Source organism: Trachypithecus francoisi, unplaced genomic scaffold (assembly GCF_009764315.1).
Source record: "Trachypithecus francoisi isolate TF-2019V2 unplaced genomic scaffold, Tfra_2.0 Contig00586, whole genome shotgun sequence".
Taxonomy (NCBI): Eukaryota; Metazoa; Chordata; class Mammalia; order Primates; family Cercopithecidae; genus Trachypithecus; species Trachypithecus francoisi.
Genome location: NW_022680749.1, coordinates 7521159 through 7542346, shown reverse-complemented (window position 1 = coordinate 7542346; position 21188 = coordinate 7521159). Strand labels below are relative to the sequence as shown.

The window sequence follows — 21188 nt, the reverse complement described above, 5'->3', positions numbered from 1 at the left end:
AACCAATGAAAAGGGATTTTGAGGTTTGGATGAGAGTGATCATTATTACTCTCATTATTGCTCTTAATTGTTTAAGGGTCAGAGGTCTTTTTGAGGGATCTGGGAACTAAGATTGGTCTAGAATTAAATAAAAAGCAATTTATTTTTGAGGGTTGAGTTGGCATTAAAAGGCTTTAGGATTAGCATTTCAAATGCAGCCTTTTTCAAGTTTTTCCATAAATATGTTTCTTTTGTGATGACAAGGTAGACCTTTTCCCACTGACCAGTGTAATGATGGAAGAGTTCAAGGACCTTGTACTACGAAAGGTGAAGACCTGTGCTCCTTCTTGGATAGCTTATTTTTGCAACTGAGGGCAGAGCAAGGTGTGGGTATGGGTCAAGGTAGGGAAGAGTTTGGGAGTGGGAGAAAGAATAGAGGACAGCCTCTGTGTGGTTACCTGAGGCTCCGGCCTGCGTGCAGGTGGATGAATCCAGATATCTGACCGTAAGTTTCTAAAGCTCAAACAAGGAAGAGCAAAGTCTTTTTCAGAGTCACAGAACTGACAGGGCTGGTGTGAGCATTCAGTGCCCACACTGGACCTATGAGGTCACACAGGGTGTAGTTCCTGTCCTTAGGCTACACCCCCCGTCCTCTACGACACTCTAGTGCCCAGTTTTTCTATCAGTTCCTCCAAGCACCAAGCCTCCCCTTTCTACCCCCAACTTTGGGCCATTTTGCATATGTTGGTCCCTGTGATCACTCTCTTCTCATATTTTGGGCCTCAGTTTAAATGTCACTGCCCTAGAGAGTTCATCTTTAACCACTGCCCTTATCTAAATTATACATCCCTCCCCCACCACTACCACCCACATTCTACATGCTCATAGCATTCTGTTATTTTCCTCCAAAGAACATCTTTTAGTTACAATCATATATATTGATGTGTGTTTTTATTTTTAAATTGTGTCTGCTCCACAAAACCACAAGCTTTCTGAGGATAGGGATCATACTCACTCATTCACTATTTAGAGCTGTGCCTGACCCAGAGTAGGCACTCGATGAATACTTGGTGAATGAATAAATGAGTGTAAAGAACAAACAAATGAAAAAACTGCTAAGGAGAATTGTAACATTAGCGAGGGTAGGGCGGATTGAAGGGTTGGGGTGCAGGTTTGTTTGGGTACAAATTGCTCTTGTACCCAGAACAGATAGGATACATTAGATGTTCCTAATTTGGTGTATCTAAATAGGACACCTTGTTAGAAGTGTCACATAAACAGTAGAAGCTGTGGAACATTGACCATTATGGAGCAGGTTTTGGAAAGGGAATAAAAGTGGCAAAGACAAGAGTTGATCAAAAGATATTAAATAACAAACTTTTGATTGAGGCCTGAATGTAAAAAATGATACTACTGTATTCAACCCAGACAGGCTTAATTAAATAGCTGTTGTGCACAAATGAATGGAAACCCCAGGGAAGAGGAACTGTTCACACAAGGGAGCCCTGGAACGTTGGGAAAAGGTGGATTGCACATGCCCCAAACATGAAAAGACAGGGTTTCAGTTACAGGCACCACACAAACTGCTTTTACACGAAATCTTTATGCCAGGGTTTTGCCAGGTGCAGGAGATGTTTCTGACTGAAATATTTGTCCTGACCAGACGTATGGCTGCCCCTAACTCATAGGGCATTGTTGAAAATTAGACAGTATGCTGGCAGACTTTTTTAAGAGATGGTGAAAGAAGTTAAGCAACCGACTATTTATCAAGCACCTCTTTGGAATCTGGAACCATGTTATATATATGGTGGAGAATTAAAAATACACATGGCACCCCTTCCATGATCTCAAGTTTACTGCCTCATTGGTAAATTGAAACCAACTCAGGATAGAATAACACCAAGAAGTTACTAAATATTGACCTGAGGCTAAGGGCATGTGTAAGTACTTTGAGGGTTAGGAGAGGAAGAATTCACTATGGGTGAAGAAATTTGATTCTAGGGAATATGAAGACAGGATTGAACAGATTGGAATCAGCTCTTACTTTTTTCAGGGCAAGAGCCTGGAAGTCAGGGAAAGCGATGCGAGACAGCTGCTTTGTGTGGTTCCTTAAGGTTTCAGCAGGCATCTCAGGCCAGTGCAGAAGCAAGCACACGTGGATGTAAATGTTCTGATGATGGGTCCATAAAGGTGTCTGGGACTTTTGGGGATTGAAGTCGCCTTCTTTAAGTACAAAGCAGGGATTTTCAGGGTATGGGGTTATAATTCAATATTCATCTCTCAACTGTAGAGTGTCATTCTCAAAGATCCAAAGTTTGAACAGCAGAGAAAAGCATTTTAAAATTGACATCTTATGCAGCACTGCCATCTGCTGGAATTAGTAAGAACACTTCCCAGGAGTAGGGTATCTCCAATTGTTCAACTCCCCAAGGCCTGCCTTAGCACAAACATTAAAGTTTGTTATTGTTTCCTCCTCTTCCAACTCCCCCTTGCTGGTTACCCATCCCACATTTATCCTGTTCCTCTTGCAAGTATAAATACAGGGATAAAGATGCTGTGTTGCAGTATTCAGCTTTTGGTTACCTATATCAGTTCTGCAACATGGAGTATCAAAGTTAATATGAATGACGATTTTGACTGGCTTGACTAGGGATAGCCATTGGTAAAACATCATGTTAAACAAATCTGGAGTCCTCTACCTTTCTCAGGAACCCAGATTGTCAGCCTTCTCCCATTCTTGTTCCCACTGTGACCCCTACTAATGTGTTAATTTATTTGTTGTGAGTTGATAAAGGAGTTAAAGTGTGAGACACAGAACCTTAAAACTTATATCAGAAGCCAAATGTTAGAAAATGTTGAAACCAAATGATATAGAAGGATGGATTCCATGTGGATTTGAAAACATCAAATATCAGATTATACTGTACAGCAATGACAAAGTTAGTGATCAAATTTACTTTAAATGTGTAGTGCATGTGAAATTATGTGGGGATGCTATTTATTTATAACTGAAATTGCTTTCAAAGGAGAATGGATCATGTTACAATGAAAGTTCTTATGTAGAACTAAGCAACTCAATGAATTTGGTTACTCATCGGTGGATTTGTGACTGAGTATTGAGGATAAGAAGACAGAGTTGCTCTGCTTAAGAAAAATGGAAGAAAGGTTTTGAAGGGAGAATAGGAGACACAGGGAAAGAGGCAAAGCTCAGAATAATGGAAAGAGGCAGGAATATCAATAAATGGTTGGGAATCTTTCCTTCTTTTCTTCTTCCTTTGCTCCCTCCATTCTTTTTTGTTTCCTTTCTGTCTCCCCTCTCCCAATATCCCACTCTCTCATTTCTCTCCCTTTTTCTTCCTGAAAAACAGAGATTACCTAATATTAACTTTAAAGTTGTAGATTTTTCTGTCTCCTCAGATCTTCTCAATAAAGGGTTTTTATATAGAAATGACCTGTAAGTGATTTGAGTTTTGGTGTTTGTTCGGTTTTTATATTTGTTGTTGTTTGTTTGCTTTGGTGAGATTTGCTGGAGTTGATGGGGTATGGAAAGGAAAAGCATGTGAAGAGAGATGAAGTTACTCTTGAACCAAATTAATATTTAATAAAATTAGGGACTCACAGCCACATTCCAAAGTCCATGGCCTGGAGGCTCAAGGCAAACTCAGGGGATGTTAAAGCGCAAGTGACCCTAGCCCTAGTTGTTGCATGTGTTCCAGCGCCCTCCACCCCTCCTTATCCCCCACCCCTTCCCTTTCCTTTTTAAACTGACAAATAAAAATCGTATATATTTATCATGTACAACATGTTTTAAAATATGTATACATTGTGGAATGGCCAAATCCAACTATCTCCTTGCCTTCTTATTTTGCTCTTCACACTGGGTGAGGGTCTGATACTGGTTGGTCTTTGCACAAGGGATATATCCTTCCTTCTAAGGATGAAGGACTGGGTACGTATTCTGGCTTCTAATTGTTTACTGGTTCTTCAGTCTTCCAAAATACATGGCTTCCCTTTGTGAGGAATTTATTCCAAATCTTCGAATTCCAAAATCCAGTTCTGGAAACAAAACATTGCTTAGATCTGTATCTTTTCAGTCTCTATTCTTCTGCTATGGTTTGAATGTTTTTGTCTCCTCCCAATTCATGGATTGGAAGCTTCATCTCCAATGCAACAGTATTGAGAGGTGAGGCCTAAGGAGAGATGTTCCTGAGGGCTCGGCCCACATGACTAGACTAATGCCCTTATCAAAAGGGCTTGCAGGAGTGGGGTCTTGCTCTTTTCTGCTTTTCTGCCATGTGAGGAACAGAGTTCCTCCCTTCCAGAGGATGCAGCATTCAAGGTGACATCTTGGAAGCAGAGACCAGGCCCTCACCAGACACCAAACCTTCCAGCTCCTTGATCTTGAACTTCCAGTCTCCAGAACTGTGAGAAATAAATTTCTGATTGTTAAAATTACTCAGACTCAGGTATTCTATTATAGCAGCACAACAGAAACTAAGACCATTTCCCTTACCTCTCTTCCCCCTTCTCTTTTCCAAATCAAATATTATAACATTGGAAAGATAGATTGATTGATTGATTGATTGATTTGACAGAATCTCACTCTGTCACTCAGGCTGGAGGAGTGCAATGATGTGATCTTGGCTCACTGCAACCTCTGCCTCTTGAGTTCAAATGATTCTTGTGCCTCAGCCTCCCAAGTAGCTGGGGTTACAGGTATGTGCCACCATGCCCAGCTAATTTTTGTAATTTTAGTAGAGATGGGGTTTTGCCATGTTGGCCAGACTGGTCTTGAACTCCTGGCCTCAAGCAACCTGTCTGCCTTAGCCTCACAAAGTGCTGGGATTATAGGCATGAGTCACCACACCCAGCTATGTTTTGTTCTTTAATCATAATTACTGATCCAAAAAGTTGAAGAACAATAAATGACATTTATATTATGTAAACATTATTTATCTACAGCCAATTAGAGTCTTCTAATTACATTTCTTTCACTAGATGTGTCAGTTTGATCTAAGATGGGATGCTGAACGTGCAAGAAATGTATTCGGGGAAACACCTCTGAGAAAAAACGGGAAGAGAGCAGACAGAGGCTGGGAGAGCCATCCAACTGTGATGCAGGTCTGACCCCGTATGTAGGAGACACAGAAGGAAGAAAAGTTGGGTAAAAACATCTTAGATTACAGTATTGTTTTAAGAAACATTTGGCAAGGCTGGTGGGGAGTCCTTGAGCTGAAATTGCTCATCAGAGAAGTACTGCATCTCTCAGGAGAGGGCATGACTTAGTATCCTTGCCACACTGGGAAGCATGGCCTCAGTGTAAATGTAGTGATAGATTTCAATGTGTAGAGATGGGACCTTCAGACAATTATAATCCCTGTAGCTAGAGATCTGAGAGGTGCTTCTCATTGCTACCACATTAGGGTTACAATGTTATTACACTTGAACTACTCAAAGGAGACTGTTCTAATTGTCAAGGCCAAATGGATTTTCACTTCTTGTAATTTGCCAATTATATAAAAACTTGCTACATTGTTTTATAGTTCCATCATGTTCTTTAATCTCAGTAATGAACATATTCCATAAAAGGACTCTCCTTGGGCCTACCTGTGTTATAGTTGATGTCACATAAGCATATCATGGCCAGATAAACTCTGTCAATTGATGTTTAGCCTACAACAAATGATTCCCGGTAGAAACTATAAAATGGGCGTAAGTGCTACTGAACCAGCAGCCAGGAGAAAGAAATTATGGTCCACAAATTAGTTGTGAAACCTCAAGTCATATCACCAGTCCTGGTCTCAATTTTCATATCAATAAAGTTGGTTGGAGTAGGGATTTTCTCAAGGTTCTCCTGATTTTAAGGTTCTGTGTTGTCTACAAGGTTGTTCCTGAACTGAAGTAATCTGCATTGTTGACTCAATCTAGAAAGGAATAGTGACAGTTTATATTGCTTTTGAAACTCTGGCTGATAGCATGTGATCAACTGCTAAGACTATTTGTGCACCCAGAGAGGAGAGCAAATATCTTTAAGAGCTCCATGACTGGGAAGCCAGTTTTTCTGCCAGCTGATTTGTCATTTGTTGAAAGGGCTTTTCTCAGCTTTTATAAGTCAGGGAGTGTAACTTTAGTGCTGAATGAAATAGTTTCCAAGAGCACCTTCAAGATTTGGAGAGGAGGCACTTCTTTTCCGGAAGGGCCAAATTACCCTGAAGAGCAATCACAGCCACTTTTCTGGGCATATTTATAAGTTTGTCTGAGTCTCCAACTCCCAGCGCGAGCGACACAGAAGACCGGTGATTTCTGCATTTTCAACTGAGGTACTGGGGTCATCTCTCTAGGGAGTGCCGGACAATCGGTGCGGGTCAGCTGCTGCAGCCTGACCAGCGTGAGCTGAAGCAGGGCGAGGCATCGCCTCACCTGGAAGCGCAAGGGGGAAGGAAATCCCTTTTCCTAGCCAGGGGAACTGAGACACACACCACCTGGAAAATCGGGTAACTCCCACCCCAATACTGCGCTTTAAGGAAACAGGCACACCAGGAGAATATATCCCACACCTGGCCGGGAGGGTCCCACGCCCACGGAGCCTCCCTCACTGCTAACACAGCCGTCTGCGGCGATCTATCCGCAAGGCAGCAGCCAGGCTGGGGGAGGGGCGCCCGCCATTGCTGAGGCTTAAGTAGGTAAACAAAGCCGCTGGGAAGCTCGAACTGGGTGGAGCTCACAGCAGCTCAAGGAAGCCTGCCTGTCTCTGTAGACTCTACCGCTGCGGACAGCGCACAGCTGCAGTCCATTAGGGGAAAGAGCGGGGCCGCTGCAGACCCGAACGACTCTGTCTGACAGCTTTGGGGAGAGCCGTGGATCTCCTAACGCGGAGGTTGAGATCTGAGAACGGACAGACTGTCTGCTCAGGTGGGTCCCTGACCCCTGAGTAGCCTAGCTGGGAGACATCCCCCACTAGGGGCAGTCTGACACCCCACACCTCACAGGGTGGCGTCACCCCTGAGAGGAAACTTCCAAAGAAAGAATCAGACAGGTACACTCGCTGTTCAGCAATATTCTATCTTCGGCAACCTCTGCTGCTGATACCCAGGCAAACAGGGTCTGGAGTGGACCTCAAGCAATCTCTAACAGACCAACAGACAGTCCTTCTGACTGTCAGACGGAAAACTATCAAACAGGAAGGACACCTATACCAAAACCCCATCAGTACGTCACCATCATCAAAGTCCAGAGACAGATAAAACCACAAAGATGGGGAAGAAGCAGGGCAGAAAAGCTGGAAATTCAAAAAATAAGAGCGCATCTCCCCCTGCAAAGGAGCGCAGCCCATCGCCAGCAACGGATCAAAGCTGGTCAGAGAATGACTTTGACGAGATGAGAGAAGAAGGCTTCAGTCCATCAAACCTCTCAGAGCTAAAGGAGGAATTACGTACCCAGCGCAAAGAAACTAAAAATCTTGAAAAAAAGTGGAAGAATTGACAGCTAGACTAATTAATGCAGAGAAGATCATAAACGAAATGACAGAGATGAAAACCATGACACGAGAAATACGTGACAAATGCACAAGCTTCGGTAACCGACTCGATCAACTGGAGGAAAGAGTATCAGCGATTGAGGATCAAATGAATGAAATGAAGCGAGAAGAGAAACCAAAAGAAAAAAGAAGAAAAAGAAATGAACAAAGCCTGCAAGAAGTATGGGATTATGTAAAAAGACCAAATCTACGTCTGATTGGGGTGCCTGAAAGTGAGGGGGAAAATGGAACCAAGTTGGAAAACACTCTTCAGGATATCATCCAGGAGAACTTCCCCAACCTAGTAGGGCAGGCCAACATTCAAATTCAGGAAATACAGAGAACGCCACAAAGATACTCCTCCAGAAGAGCAACTCCAAGACACATAATTGCCAGATTCACCAAAGTTGAAATGAAGGAAAAAATCTTAAGGGCAGCCAGAGAGAAAGGTCGGGTTACCCACAAAGGGAAGCCCATCAGAATAACAGCAGACCTCTCGGCAGAAACTCTACAAGCCAGAAGAGAGTGGGGGCCAATATTCAACGTTCTTAAAGAAAAGAATTTTCAACCGAGAATTTCATATCCAGCCAAACTAAACTTCATCAGTGAAGGAGAAATAAAATCCTTTACAGATAAGCAAATGCTTAGAGATTTTGTCACCACCAGGCCTGCCTTACAAGAGACCCTGAAGGAAGCCCTAAACATGGAAAGGAACAACCGGTACCAGCCATTGCAAAAACATGCCAAAATGTAAAGACCATCGAGGCTAGGAAGAAACTGCATCAACTAACGAGCAAAATAACCAGTTAATATCATAATGACAGGATCAAGTTCACACATAACAATATTAACCTTAATGTCAATGGACTAAATGCTCCAATTAAAAGACACAGACTGGCAAACTGGATCAAGAGTCAAGACCCATCAGTCTGCTGTATTCAGGAGACCCATCTCACATGCAGAGACATACATAGGCTCAAAATAAAGGGATGGAGGAAGATCTACCAAGCAAATGGAGAACAAAAAAAAGCAGGGGTTGCAATCCTAATCTCTGATAAAACAGACTTTAAACCATCAAAGATCAAAAGAGACAAAGAAGGCCATTACATAATGGTAAAGGGATCAATTCAACAGGAAGAGCTAACTCTCCTAAATATATATGCACCCCATACAGGAGCACCCAGATTCATAAAGCAAGTCCTTAGAGACCTACAAAGAGACTTAGACTCCCATACAATAATAATGGGAGACTTCAACACTCCACTGTCAACATTAGACAGATCAACGAGACAGAAAGTTAACAAGGATATCCAGGAATTGAACTCATCTCTGCACCAAGCGGACCTAATAGACATCTATAGAACTCTCCACCCCAAATCAACAGAATATACATTCTTCTCAGCACCACATCGCACTTATTCCAAAATTGACCACATAATTGGAAGTAAAGCACTCCTCAGCAAATGTACAAGAACTGAAATTATAACAAACTGTCTCTCAGACCACAGTGCAATCAAACTAGAACTCAGGACTAAGAAACTCAATCAAAACCGCTCAACTACATGGAAACTGAACAACCTGCTCCTGAATGACTACTGGGTACATAACGAAATGAAAGCAGAAATAAAGATGTTCTTCGAAACCAATGAGAACAAAGATACAACATACCAGAATCTCTGGGACACATTTAAAGCAGTGTGTAGAGGGAAATTTATAGCACTAAATGCCCACAAGAGAAAGCAGGAGAGATCTAAAATTGACACTCTAACATCACAATTAAAAGAACTAGAGAGGCAAGAGCAAACACATTCAAAAGCTAGCAGAAGGCAAGAAATAACTAAGATCAGAGCAGAACTGAAGGAGATAGAGACACAAAAAACCCTCCAAAAAATCAATGAATCCAGGAGTTGGTTTTTTGAAAAGATAAACAAAATTGACAGACCGCTAGCTAGACTAATAAAGAAGAAAAGAGAGAAGAATCAAATAGACGCAATAAAAAATGATAAAGGGGATATCACCACCGACCCCACAGAAATACAAACAACCATCAGAGAATACTATAAATGCCTCTACGCAAATCAACTAGAAAATCTAGAAGAAATGGATAATTTCCTGGACACTTACACTCTCCCAAGACTAAACCAGGAAGAAGTTGAATCCCTGAATAGACCAATAGCAGGCTCTGAAATTGAGGCAACAATTAATAGCCTACCCACCAAAAAAAGTCCAGGACCAGATGGATTCACAGCTGAATTCTACCAGAGGTACAAGGAGGAGCTGGTACCATTCCTTCTGAAACTATTTCAATCAATAGAAAAAGAGGGAATCCTCCCTAACTCTTTTTATGAGGCCAACATCATCCTGATACCAAAGCCTGGCAGAGACACAACAAAAAAAGAGAATTTTAGACCAATATCCCTGATGAACATCGATGCAAAAATCCTCAATAAAATACTGGCAAACCGGATTCAGCAGCACATCAAAAAGCTTATCCACCATGATCAAGTGGGCTTCATCCCTGGGATGCAAGGCTGGTTCAACATTCGCAAATCAATAAACGTAATCCAGCATATAAACAGAACCAAAGACAAGAACCACATGATTATCTCAATAGATGCAGAAAAGGCTTTTGACAAAATTCAACAGCCCTTTATGCTAAAAACGCTCAATAAATTTGGTATTGATGGAACGTACCTCAAAATAATAAGAGCTATTTATGACAAACCCACAGCTAATATCATACTGAATGGGCAAAAACTGGAAAAATTCCCTTTGAAAACTGGCACAAGACAGGGATGCCCTCTCTCACCACTCCTATTCAACATAGTGTTGGAAGTTCTGGCTAGGGCAATCAGGCAAGAGAAAGAAATCAAGGGTATCCAGTTAGGAAAAGAAGAAGTCAAATTGTCCCTGTTTGCAGATGACATGATTGTATATTTAGAAAACCCCATGTCTCAGCCCAAAATCTCCTTAAGCTGATAAGCAACTTCAGCAAAGTCTCAGGATACAAAATTAATGTGCAAAAATCACAAGCATTCTTATACACCAGTAACAGACAAGCAGAGAGCCAAATCAGGAATGAACTTCCATTCACAATTGCTTCAAAGAGAATAAAATACCTAGGAATCCAGCTTACAAGGGATGTCAAGGACCTCTTCAAGGAGAACTACAAACCACTGCTCAGTGAAATCAAAGAGGACACAAACAAATGGAAGAACATACCATGCTCATGGATAGGAAGAATCAATATCGTGAAAATGGCCATACTGCCCAAGGTGATTTATAGATTCAATGCCATCCCCATCAAGCTACCAATGACTTTCTTCACAGAATTGGAAAAAACTGCTTTAAAGTTCATATGGAACCAAAAAAGAGCCCGCATTGCCAAGACAATCCTAAGTCAAAAGGACAAAGCTGGAGGCGTCACGCTACCTGACTTCAAACTATACTACAAGGCTACAGTAACCAAAACAGCATGGTACTGGTACCACAACAGAGATATAGACCAATGGAACAGAACAGAGTCCTCAGAAATAATACCACACATCTACAGCCATCTGATCTTTGACAAACCTGAGAGAAACAAGAAATGGGGAAAGGATTCCCTATTTAATAAATGGTGCTGGGAAAATTGGCTAGCCATAAGTAGAAAGCTGAAACTGGATCCTTTCCTTACCCCTTATACGAAAATTAATTCAAGATGGATTAGAGACTTAAATGTTAGACCTAATACCATAAAAACCCTAGAAGAAAATCTAGGTAGTACCATTCAGGACATAGGCATGGGCAAGGACTTCATGTCTAAAACACCAAAAGCAACGGCAGCAAAAGCAAAAATTGACAAATGGGATCTAATTAAACTAAAGAGCTTTTGCACAGCTAAAGAAACTACCATCAGAGTGAACAGGCAACCTACAGAATGGGAAAAAATTTTTGCAACCTACTCATCTGACAAAGGGCTAATATCCAGAATCTACAAAGAACTCAAACAAATATACAAGAAAAAAAAAAACAACCCCATCAAAAAGTGGGGAAAGGATATGAACAGACATTTCTCAAAAGAAGACATCCATACAGCCAACAGACACATGAAAAAATGCTCATCATCACTCGCCATCAGAGAAATGCAAATCAAAACTACAATGAGATACCATCTCACACCAGTTAGAATGGCAATCATTAAGAAGTCAGGAAACAACAGGTGTTGGAGAGGATGTGGAGAAATAGGAACACTTTTACACTGTTGGTGGGATTGTAAACTAGTTCAACCATTATGGAAAACAGTATGGCGATTCCTCAAGGATCTAGAACTAGATGTACCATATGACCCAGCCATCCCACTACTGGGTATATACCCAAAGGATTATAAATTACTCTACTACAAAGACACATGCACACGTATGTTTATTGCGGCACTATTCACAATAACAAAGACTTGGAATCAACCAAATGTCCATCTGTGACAGACTGGATTAAGAAAATGTGGCACATATACACCATGGAATACTATGCAGCCATAAAAAAGGATGAGTTTGCATCCTTTGTAGGGACATGGATGCAGCTGGAAACCATCATTCTTAGCAAACTATCACAAGAAGAGAAACCAAACACCGCATGTTCTCACTCATAGGTGGGAACTGAACAATGAGATCACTTGGACTCGGGAAGGGGAACATCACACACTGGGGCCTATCATGGGGAGGGGGGAGGAGGGAGGGATTGCATTGGGGAGTTATACATGATATAAAAGTCATGCACATGTACCCTAGAACTTAAAGTATAATAAAAAAAAAAAATAAGTTTGTCTAATAGGCAAGAAAATAACTTGGGCCTGGAATCATAGGATTCTTATCAGGCTTGACAGGATGAGTTCATCTAACTAAGTAGAATTTGGACCCATTTCAGAGACTTTGAGTCAGTTGGTAAGGGCAGCTTTCAGAGGTAGGTGTAGGACAATACACAATTCAACTCAGGCAGCTTTTATTGAAGTATTATATACCAAGTACAAGATGAGGAGTCCAAATGCAAACTGGATATTCAAGGAACTTAGGATTTCCTGGTTTAAGCCTATTAGCCTAATTCATTTTATTCCATTTATACTTTTCACATTGTAGATCAGTAGCTCCCAAACTTTGCTGCACAAGTTCCAACTGGGAAATCTAAAAATCATGATGCCTGGACTGCACTCCATGCCAAGTAAGTCATTCTCTATAGGGTGGGACCCAGACATCCATGTTTTGTTTTAACTTTTTAGGTGATTCCAATATGTAGCCAAGTTTGAGGAACAATGTTGTAGACATTACTACTCAAAATGTAATTAGAAAAACAGCAGCAGCATCCTCACCTGGTAGTTTGTTTAAAGGGCAGAAATCTCAGGCCCCTGCTGTGTATGAACACAGCTCTGATTTATAAAAACAAGTTAAATGATGAAGCAAATCATCTTTTCTATGATTAACTGTCTGAGTAACCCCTGAATGTGAGTTTTTTGAATTATGTGGTAAGCGATGGAAGTTATGTACTTTCAGGTGGGAGAAATGGCCTGCTTTGCTAGAATATCCTAATATATTTCAAAGGGACAAATGTGTCTACTGATAGGTCAGGACTTCAGTGCTTTCTGAAATTCTTGAGAAAAGATCATTCCCTTCCTTGTTCTTCCTTAATAGCTCAAACATAATAATAATAATAAACAGAATTAAGTAAAACAAAAGATTAAAAAAATTAATACATGAGATACACTGCAGTATATATGTATGTCTGACTACGTATAGAAAAAAGATCTGGAAGGATACATACCAAATTGTTATAAGTTTACCTCGAGGGTATGAAACCGTGGTAGGGTAAGGGGACTGCTCTCATTTTTAAAATCACATATTTTTGTAAATTTTTTTTTTGAAATTTATGAGAATTCATTATTTTTATAATAATCAAACCATAATAGAAATTTTAAAGATAATAAAAAACAAAAAGTAAAACACACACTTATATAATAATTTTTTTTTTTTTTTTTTTTTTTTTGAGACGGAGTCTCACTCTGTCGCCCAAGCTGGAGTGCAGTGGCCAGATCTCAGCTCACTGCAAGCCCCGCCTCCCGGGTTTACGCCATTCTCCTGCCTCAGCCTCCCGAGTAGCTGGGACTACAGGCACCCGCCACCTCGCCCGGCTAGTTTTTTGTATTTTTTTAGTAGAGACGGGGTTTCACCGGGTTAGTCAGGATGGTCTTGATCTCCTGATCTCGTGATCCGCCCGTCTCAGCCTCCCAAAGTGCTGGGATTACAGGCTTGAGCCACCGCGCCCAGCCCCTCACTTACATAATAATTTTAAGAGTTACATTGGAGGAATGGAGAATTAAATCACATGGTACGTTTCCACTAATACTGTGATGGTACATAATTGTGTAGTCTATAATCAAAGAAACTACATTAGATAAGCCACATTAAGTAACATCCGAATTAAAAAGTCCCCTGGGATAAAAGCCCTCAAGCAGTAACCCCTCAAGGTGGATATTAAAACTGAAAGCCTCGCTTAAGTCTTCCTGGAGTAACTACATGAAAAAACAACACTCTGAAAATTTCACATTAAAAAAAAAAGCTTCATAGAAGTCACTTTGAAATGCTACAATAGCCAAAGGCCAGAAATTGAGGGTATAAAAACGCTATTCAGAACAGATTCAAAACTAGTACACTGAAATACTGGTAATCTATGGGGGTAGCTTAGGGACATCTTCTTTTTCCATTTGTTTATCATTTCTCCCAATTTCCCAATGGCTGCTTTCTATCTCAATAATTTTAACCTAAAAATATTGTAATTTTAGCTGGAAGGAATAAAATTAATTGCATATAGATTCATTGCAGATTTTTTTTATTAAAAAAAAAACAGAACAATTTGAGACTCACTATTTTCCATTATTTATTGTTTTCCCACATAATTATTTCTAACTACTTAATAAACATTTGGGGATTGAATTCCTGAAGTTACATATTTAAAATCTGAGGAAATCTTTTTTCTTCTCTTCTAGTGTTTTCATTTTATTGAAGTTACTAGAGATGACAAACTTTTTTATTATAAACTTTTTTCCAACAAAAAAGATATTTTAGGTGACTATTAGATTGATAGCTAAATATCCTCATCAAAGTCAAAATATCTGTAACTAAAAAGTGCTGTCTTTTGCAAACTACATAGTTAAGAGCTTAACTATTAATAATGTAATTTTGTACTCCTGGAAGAGTATTCCTGATCTAGGTATCAAAGGTTTACATAGGAATATATTTACTACATAATATGAGAAATTTGCCAAAATGTAATCTGCAAAGTGTTATAAAGAGCAGAGATAAAAAGCTCAGATCTAATGGCCATACGATTTTTAAAAGTTACAATAGCTAGAATATTGCTATTTCTCACCGGATTACAGTATTTTAATTAAAAAGAAAAAAGAAAGAAAACTACACAAGATTCATCATAATGCATATAAAGTATTTAGCACAATGCTTGGTACACAATAACTATTCAATAAATATTAGTTCTATAATAAACAATGGATTAAAACAATTAAAAAAAAAAAAAACAGAAGAACCCAAAATGGAGGGAAAAACTTAGAGCTAATTTCCTAGAGTGTGTATTTAAATGGCAAGTCGGAGATCACAGAGCGCAGTAAGGAATTCTGCATTTTCTGGATCTATCTTTTGTGCCTTCTCATAGTACTCAGCAGCTTGCCTCTTTTCTCCTTCCAGTTTGTAAACAAATCCTAGGGCACTTAAACTCTGCACATCCAAAGCATTGTGACAAAGCCTCTTGGTAGCCAATTTCTTCAGAGCACTTGTCAGTTTGGTGCGAAGGGGTGATCTGTCTTTGACCTTTAAGGCTTCTAAATAATGATGGATGGCAGTATTTTCTGATTTACGGTGAAATTCCTGAAAGCGGCCATAGTGGTAATGGATCTGATGTTTGTGATCATCGGTTATGTTCTCCAGACGAAGAGCTTTCCGGAAAATGTCCTCAGCATTGCTATACTGGCCTCCTTCAGCATACATGTTGGCCAGGTCTGTGTAGGCAAATGCAAACATAGAGTCTCGTTCCATGGCTGCTTTGAAATGAAATATAGCAGATGAAATCAGCTCATCAACCTTTAGTTTATCCTTTCCTTTAGGTCTGTTGTGTGTGGCCTTCTTGATTTGGATCATTTGTGCCCTGTAGCAAAGTCCCATCTGGTGATGCAGGAAAGAAGAAGTTGGTGTCACCTCCAAGGCCTTTTTTAAAAGTTCGAGAGCTTTGTTCCAGGAATTTTTTCTCCTGTAGAATTTGGCTGCATAACGAAGGACATAAGGCTGGGATGCTATTTGGTCCAGGATTTCTTCAATATACTTTTCCCCTTCAGCTTCTGCATGTACATCTTGAAGCTTTAGTGCCAGAAAAACCTTAATGTAGCTGTTATCTGGGTTCAGGGTAACAGCCTTTCTCAAAGGCCCCAGAGAAAAGCTCTTTACAGACCCCTCTCTATCAGAATCATCCAGCCGATACACTGTGATAGCATAGCCGATGTTAAATTCTGGATTGTCAGGTTCCACTTCCAGAGCCTTCTCAAAAGCCGCTTTAGCCTTTTGATAATACTTTCCTCCAAATTTCAAGAGTGCCCACCCTTTCTCACAGTCAATCTCAGGACACTCCAACTTGTAGTTAGAAGGACTGGACAATTTCTTGCAGACGTTCCCTATCTTACCTGTATACTTCTGAGCTTCCTCAAGCTGGTTCATGTGATAATACACCCAGGCATAGTTTCCCCAAGTGACCAGGCTTCGTACTTCTTCTTTGTCTGAGTGTTCTCGCTGGATTATTTCTTCTGCTTCTTCCAAGCACTCAAGGGCGTCTTTATTTTGGCCTTTTAGGTGTTTCACATAGGCCAATAGGTTATAAAGCGCAAGTCTAGATTTTGTGGTAAGAAATTCAAGCTGTTGTCCAATTGTGTCTTCCACTTCAAACAGATCAATGTCTTCCTTAAGTAAATGCCATGTAAAATGACATTCTAACTCCAACAGAATGGCCTTCAAGGGGTCCTTAGGAATTTCACTGTCAAAGAGAAAATACTTTTTAATTTTTGAAGAAATACAAGAAATAATTTTCTAAACCTTAAATATTGTTCTTTGCATAACAACTAATTTTATCCCTATTTGATCTTACAGTGAAAGCATTAGGTTCCCATAACTTTATACTAGAGTTTCTTCTATGTACAGTTATGTCCTAGAAATATTTCATTTAAATTCTCACTATTTATTGCAAAAACAGTTCTGGAGAGATGACAGAGCTTTCTGTATTACATGCATCTCTTTCCTTTTGGCAATCACTAAACCGCTGAAAATTAGGAATAAAGATATACATATTCAATAATTAATATGAAAATTCCATTTCTGTATTGAGTACTGATTCTGACTAGGAAACCTGGTAAAATTGTTCCTTGGCAATTGTTCCTTTCTCTAGTGTAACTACCAAAAACATGGGCAAGACATGGCATGTCCTTACAGCCTGCTCAAATCCACAACAATATTGCTTTACCAGCCCTCTGCCTAAAACAAACGCTTGTTTTGAAGGTCTCTACCAGCCCAGCCCAAGGAGGATGAGGAGGGCTGCTCAGGTATTATGAATGTGGTTGTAAGATCTCAAAGGGACATTCAATCAGGTACTGAAGTGGTTTGTCCAGGCTCTGGAATTTATGCACAACTGGACACCATGAGAATTTTTACTGTTTAAACTTTGTCTACTTAATTTTGTAACTCTGTCTCTGGGAAGCTGATAAGAGAGAAGCTATTGCATCAGAAGAGGGTATCTTTCAGTAATTCTGTTCTTCTGCTAGGAAGAAGCAGTCTTTATTGTCCTTGGGAGACAGTCCCCAATGGGGCCGAGCCCTTTTCCTCCCCATCCTGCATATGTACGGTGCACACCACCCTCTTTCTTTTTTTTTTAAGCCCCTTCCTGATAGCACTCTCTTTTCTTAAAAATGTTGGATGTGGCCAGGCACAGTGGCTCACGCCTATAATCCCAACACTTTGGGAGGCTGAGACCGGCAGATCACGAGGAATTGACCATGTTGACCAGGCTGGTCAGGAATTCGAGACCAGCCTGGTCAACATGGTGAAACCCCCGTGTCTACTAAAGATACAAAAAATTAGCCATGAGTGGCGGCGCACGCCTGTAATCCCAGCTACAAGGGAAACTGAGGCAGGAGGCTTGCTTGAACCCGGGAGACGGAGGTTGCAGTGAGCCGAGATTGAGCCATTGCACTCCAGCCTGGGTGACAGGGCGAGACTCCGTCTCAAAAAAAAGTTAGATGTGTGGGTGGCACTTAAACTTTTTTTTAACTTATAATAGTGAGAATAGTTAACATTTATTGTGCAAGTATTATGTGCTAAGCAGTCAATTGCTAGGATTTATTATTGTCCTTTTCCACAGTCCCAAGAGATGGTCACCATTAATTTTTACAGATAAGGTACAGACTCACAGAGTTTGAGAAACTTTGGGGTCACTCAACTGGTAGGAGCTCAGTCAGGATTTAGAACAAGGGACTATATGCTTTTAGAGCCCAAGACCTTAACCTTAACCTCTTATTCCTCAACTCATTAAATGCGGAAGGTTCACTAACCACGTGCAGGGCAGGGTACTAGCCCCTGGGGATACAAAATGATTAAGAAAAGGACGCCATCATACTGAATCAGTAAAGGAGTCAGATAAAGAAATCCTCATAAAATAGGGGATTGGGTGGGATGATAACAATCTGTGCTTGGTACAGAGGTAGCTCCCCGGAAGGGAAGAACTCAGACCCAGAAATCGGAAAGGCAAAATGGCAGTGGCAGGCGAATGTGACGCCTGGAGGGCTGCGGCAAAACTGCGTATGCCACACCGAGGGAATGGCAGCTGGAAAGAGAGGCATGCGACAGGCCTAAGGAGACCCTGCATGTAGCTGCTGCCCCCGGAACGGCCCCAGGGGGCTCTGCAGGCTCTGACCAGTTTCCCGGAGGCGGCGTCCGCGTGCCCAGCACGGTTACCGTCGCCGCTTCCGAGAAGAGCCGTCGGGTCGCGCGGGGTGGACAGGCCTCCTGGGGGAGCGTCGCCCGGCACACGCCCTGACAGTCCCGACCGTAGACGCCAGGGATGGATGGGGCAGGCTGCCGGGGAGCATCTCCTGTTCCTCCTCCCTGTCCGGCCTCCTCAGGCGCTCGGGAGGGACCGGACTCCGGAGAAGCGTCCACTCGGCCACCTTCCCCGATAGGCCCGACTTCAGACGCCGCGCGCCGGGACAGAGCGCCTGGGGAGGGTACCCAACGCAGATGCCTGGCTGCCGGGCGCGAGGGGCTTGGCCCCTGAAAAGGCCGCAGAATTGCGCTGGAAATGAATAAAAGATGCCCAGTTTGAAACAAAGGCCAACCCGGGGCTTGGGAGGAGAGGCAGAGGAAAACCCTTACCTCATGATGGCAACGCTCTGCAGGCCGTCAGGGCGGCGCAGGCCCTCACGCGCTCTCTCTCTCCTCAGCACCTGGGACCGAGGGCAGCCGCGCAGTGGGCGGGCGGGTGCTCGTGCGCGTGCGCGCGCGCGCGGCCGCCAGGCCGCTGCAGCCCTGGGACTCGGCCGCGCGGCGCGTCTTTGTTGAAGGAGGGACCCCAGCCCCAGCTAGAACAGGAAACTGGAAATTGAATCTGATGCCCGAGCTCTCAGAAACCGAAACTTAAGAAATGGAAACTTAACGAAGCTTCAGAAACCGAAACTTAATAGAAGAGCTCAAGAGCCGCGGCCAGACGTTTGTGGAGTCCAGGGTTTTTCGGAGTTGAATTTGCAGCTGGGCTCCTGCACTTTGGTCTCGGCTCTTATCTGCCTCTCTGAGTCCGCTGAGTTCGCGTGCTGCCCGTTTAACTGTTTGTTTATTTGAGACAGGGTCTCACTGTGTCACTCAGTCGTGATCTCAAGCGATGCGCCCGCCTCTGCCTCCCAAGGTGCTGGGATTACAGGCGGAAACTGAAGTCCCTGCTTCCACTCCAGTCTTTTGATTCAACAAGCAATGCTATACATCTATGCTGATATTTCTGTTGGGTGTAAACTAGAGAAATTTGGAGCTAAAATCTATATACATTTTAAGTTTTGACGGATATTGCCAAATAGCTTTAAAAATCCACTCCTACCCACAATTGTAGGAGAGTGCTTCTCTTCCATACCTTCGCCAATGGTGCTTTGTGTAGTGAGTACCCAATAAAGACGAGAGTGGTATTGGGATCTAGGCAGAAAATGTCAAACACCCACCCATACCTTAAACATTTTGTCCCCTCTGAATTCATTCGGCAGATATTGACAAACAACTGTAAGAGCCAGACTTTGTTCAAAGTACTGTCAATATAACAATAAAGAAAACAGACACGGGCCTTACCCTTATTGAGTTAATGTCTGTATTCAAAACCTCAATATCCTGTCCGTAATTCACCTTTTGCATTGATTTTGATTTTTTTTTTTTTTTTTGAAACAGTATCTCACTCTGTCGCTCAGGTTGGAGTGCAATGGTGAGATCACAGCTCACTGCAGCCTCAACCTTCAGGGCTTATGCGATCCTCCCACCTCAGCCTCCTGAGTGGCAGGGACTGCAGGTGTCCACCACCATGTCGGGCTCATTATTTTATTTTTTGTAGAGGTGGGGTTTTGCCATGTTGCCCACGCTGGTCTCCACCACCTGGGCTTGAACATTTTTCTAATCCTTAAACATTGTTCCACCCACCTTGGCCTCCCAAAGTGCTGGGATTACAGGCATGAGCCACCATCCCTGGCCTGATTTTGAATTTTTAAAAACATATTGCATTGAAATATTGTCTACCTTGATCACCGAGCTTCTGGCACCCCACTCCCTAAGACTTAGTGCCTGAAGCTAGTGCCTCATTTAAGGCAATCGCTTCTAACAGTTGTACTGTCTTATACAGAAACTGCTGGTCACATGTGGCTATTAAAGACCTGATTTTTAATTTAATATAAATTTAAAAACTGATAATCAAGTTAATAGAAAACTTTAAAGAATATTTGGAAAAACTTAGGTACACAAATCTACTTTTTTTAAGTTGCAAATTTTATGAAATCTAAATACAGAGCAAGTATTTCCGATGATTATCCTCCGCAAACTAATGCAGGAACAGAAAACCAAACATTGCATGTTCTCACTTATAAGTGGGAGCTGAATGATGAGAACACATGGACACGGGGGGAGCAACACACACTGGGGCCTGTTGGCAGGAGGGGTTGGTGGGAGGGAGAGCTTCAGGAAGTACAGCTAAGGGATGCTGGGCTTAATATCTAGGTGATGGGATGATATGTTGGTGATGGGATGATCTGTTCAGCAAACCACCATGACACACGTTTACCTATGTAACAAACCTGAACCTCCTGAACATATACCTCTGAATTTAAAATAAAAGTTGAAGCAAAAAATGTACTTCCAGTGAAAATTTAGCATTTAATTTGAGATGTGCCATAATCTCTGTCAGGACAATGGATGAAATCAATATCTACTGGAAGGAGTAACAATATTAAATAATTGAAGAAAAATGGATTGGAAGCCCAAAATTTGGAGATTTTCTTGGGGTGCTCTGTGAACCAAATCTCCAGAACCTGTGAACATGTTACTTTACATAGCAAAAGGGAATTTGCAGATGTTATTAAATCAAGGATTTGGGGATG

General features: G+C 41.7%; 1 protein-coding gene across 1 annotated transcript; it reads right to left on the bottom strand.

Annotated features, from left to right (window-relative positions):
• Window positions 1-13807: 13807 nt before the first annotated feature.
• Window positions 13808-19889, bottom strand: IFIT5 (interferon induced protein with tetratricopeptide repeats 5). Its single transcript, XM_033215962.1, has 2 exons — window positions 18943-19889; window positions 13808-16555 (listed from the first exon to the last, which is right to left on the bottom strand). The coding sequence occupies exons 1-2, from the start codon at window positions 18945-18947 to the stop codon at window positions 15112-15114; spliced, it is 1449 nt and encodes a 482-aa protein (XP_033071853.1). The 5' UTR covers window positions 18948-19889; the 3' UTR covers window positions 13808-15111.
• Between the last annotated feature and the right edge of the window lie 1299 nt (window positions 19890-21188).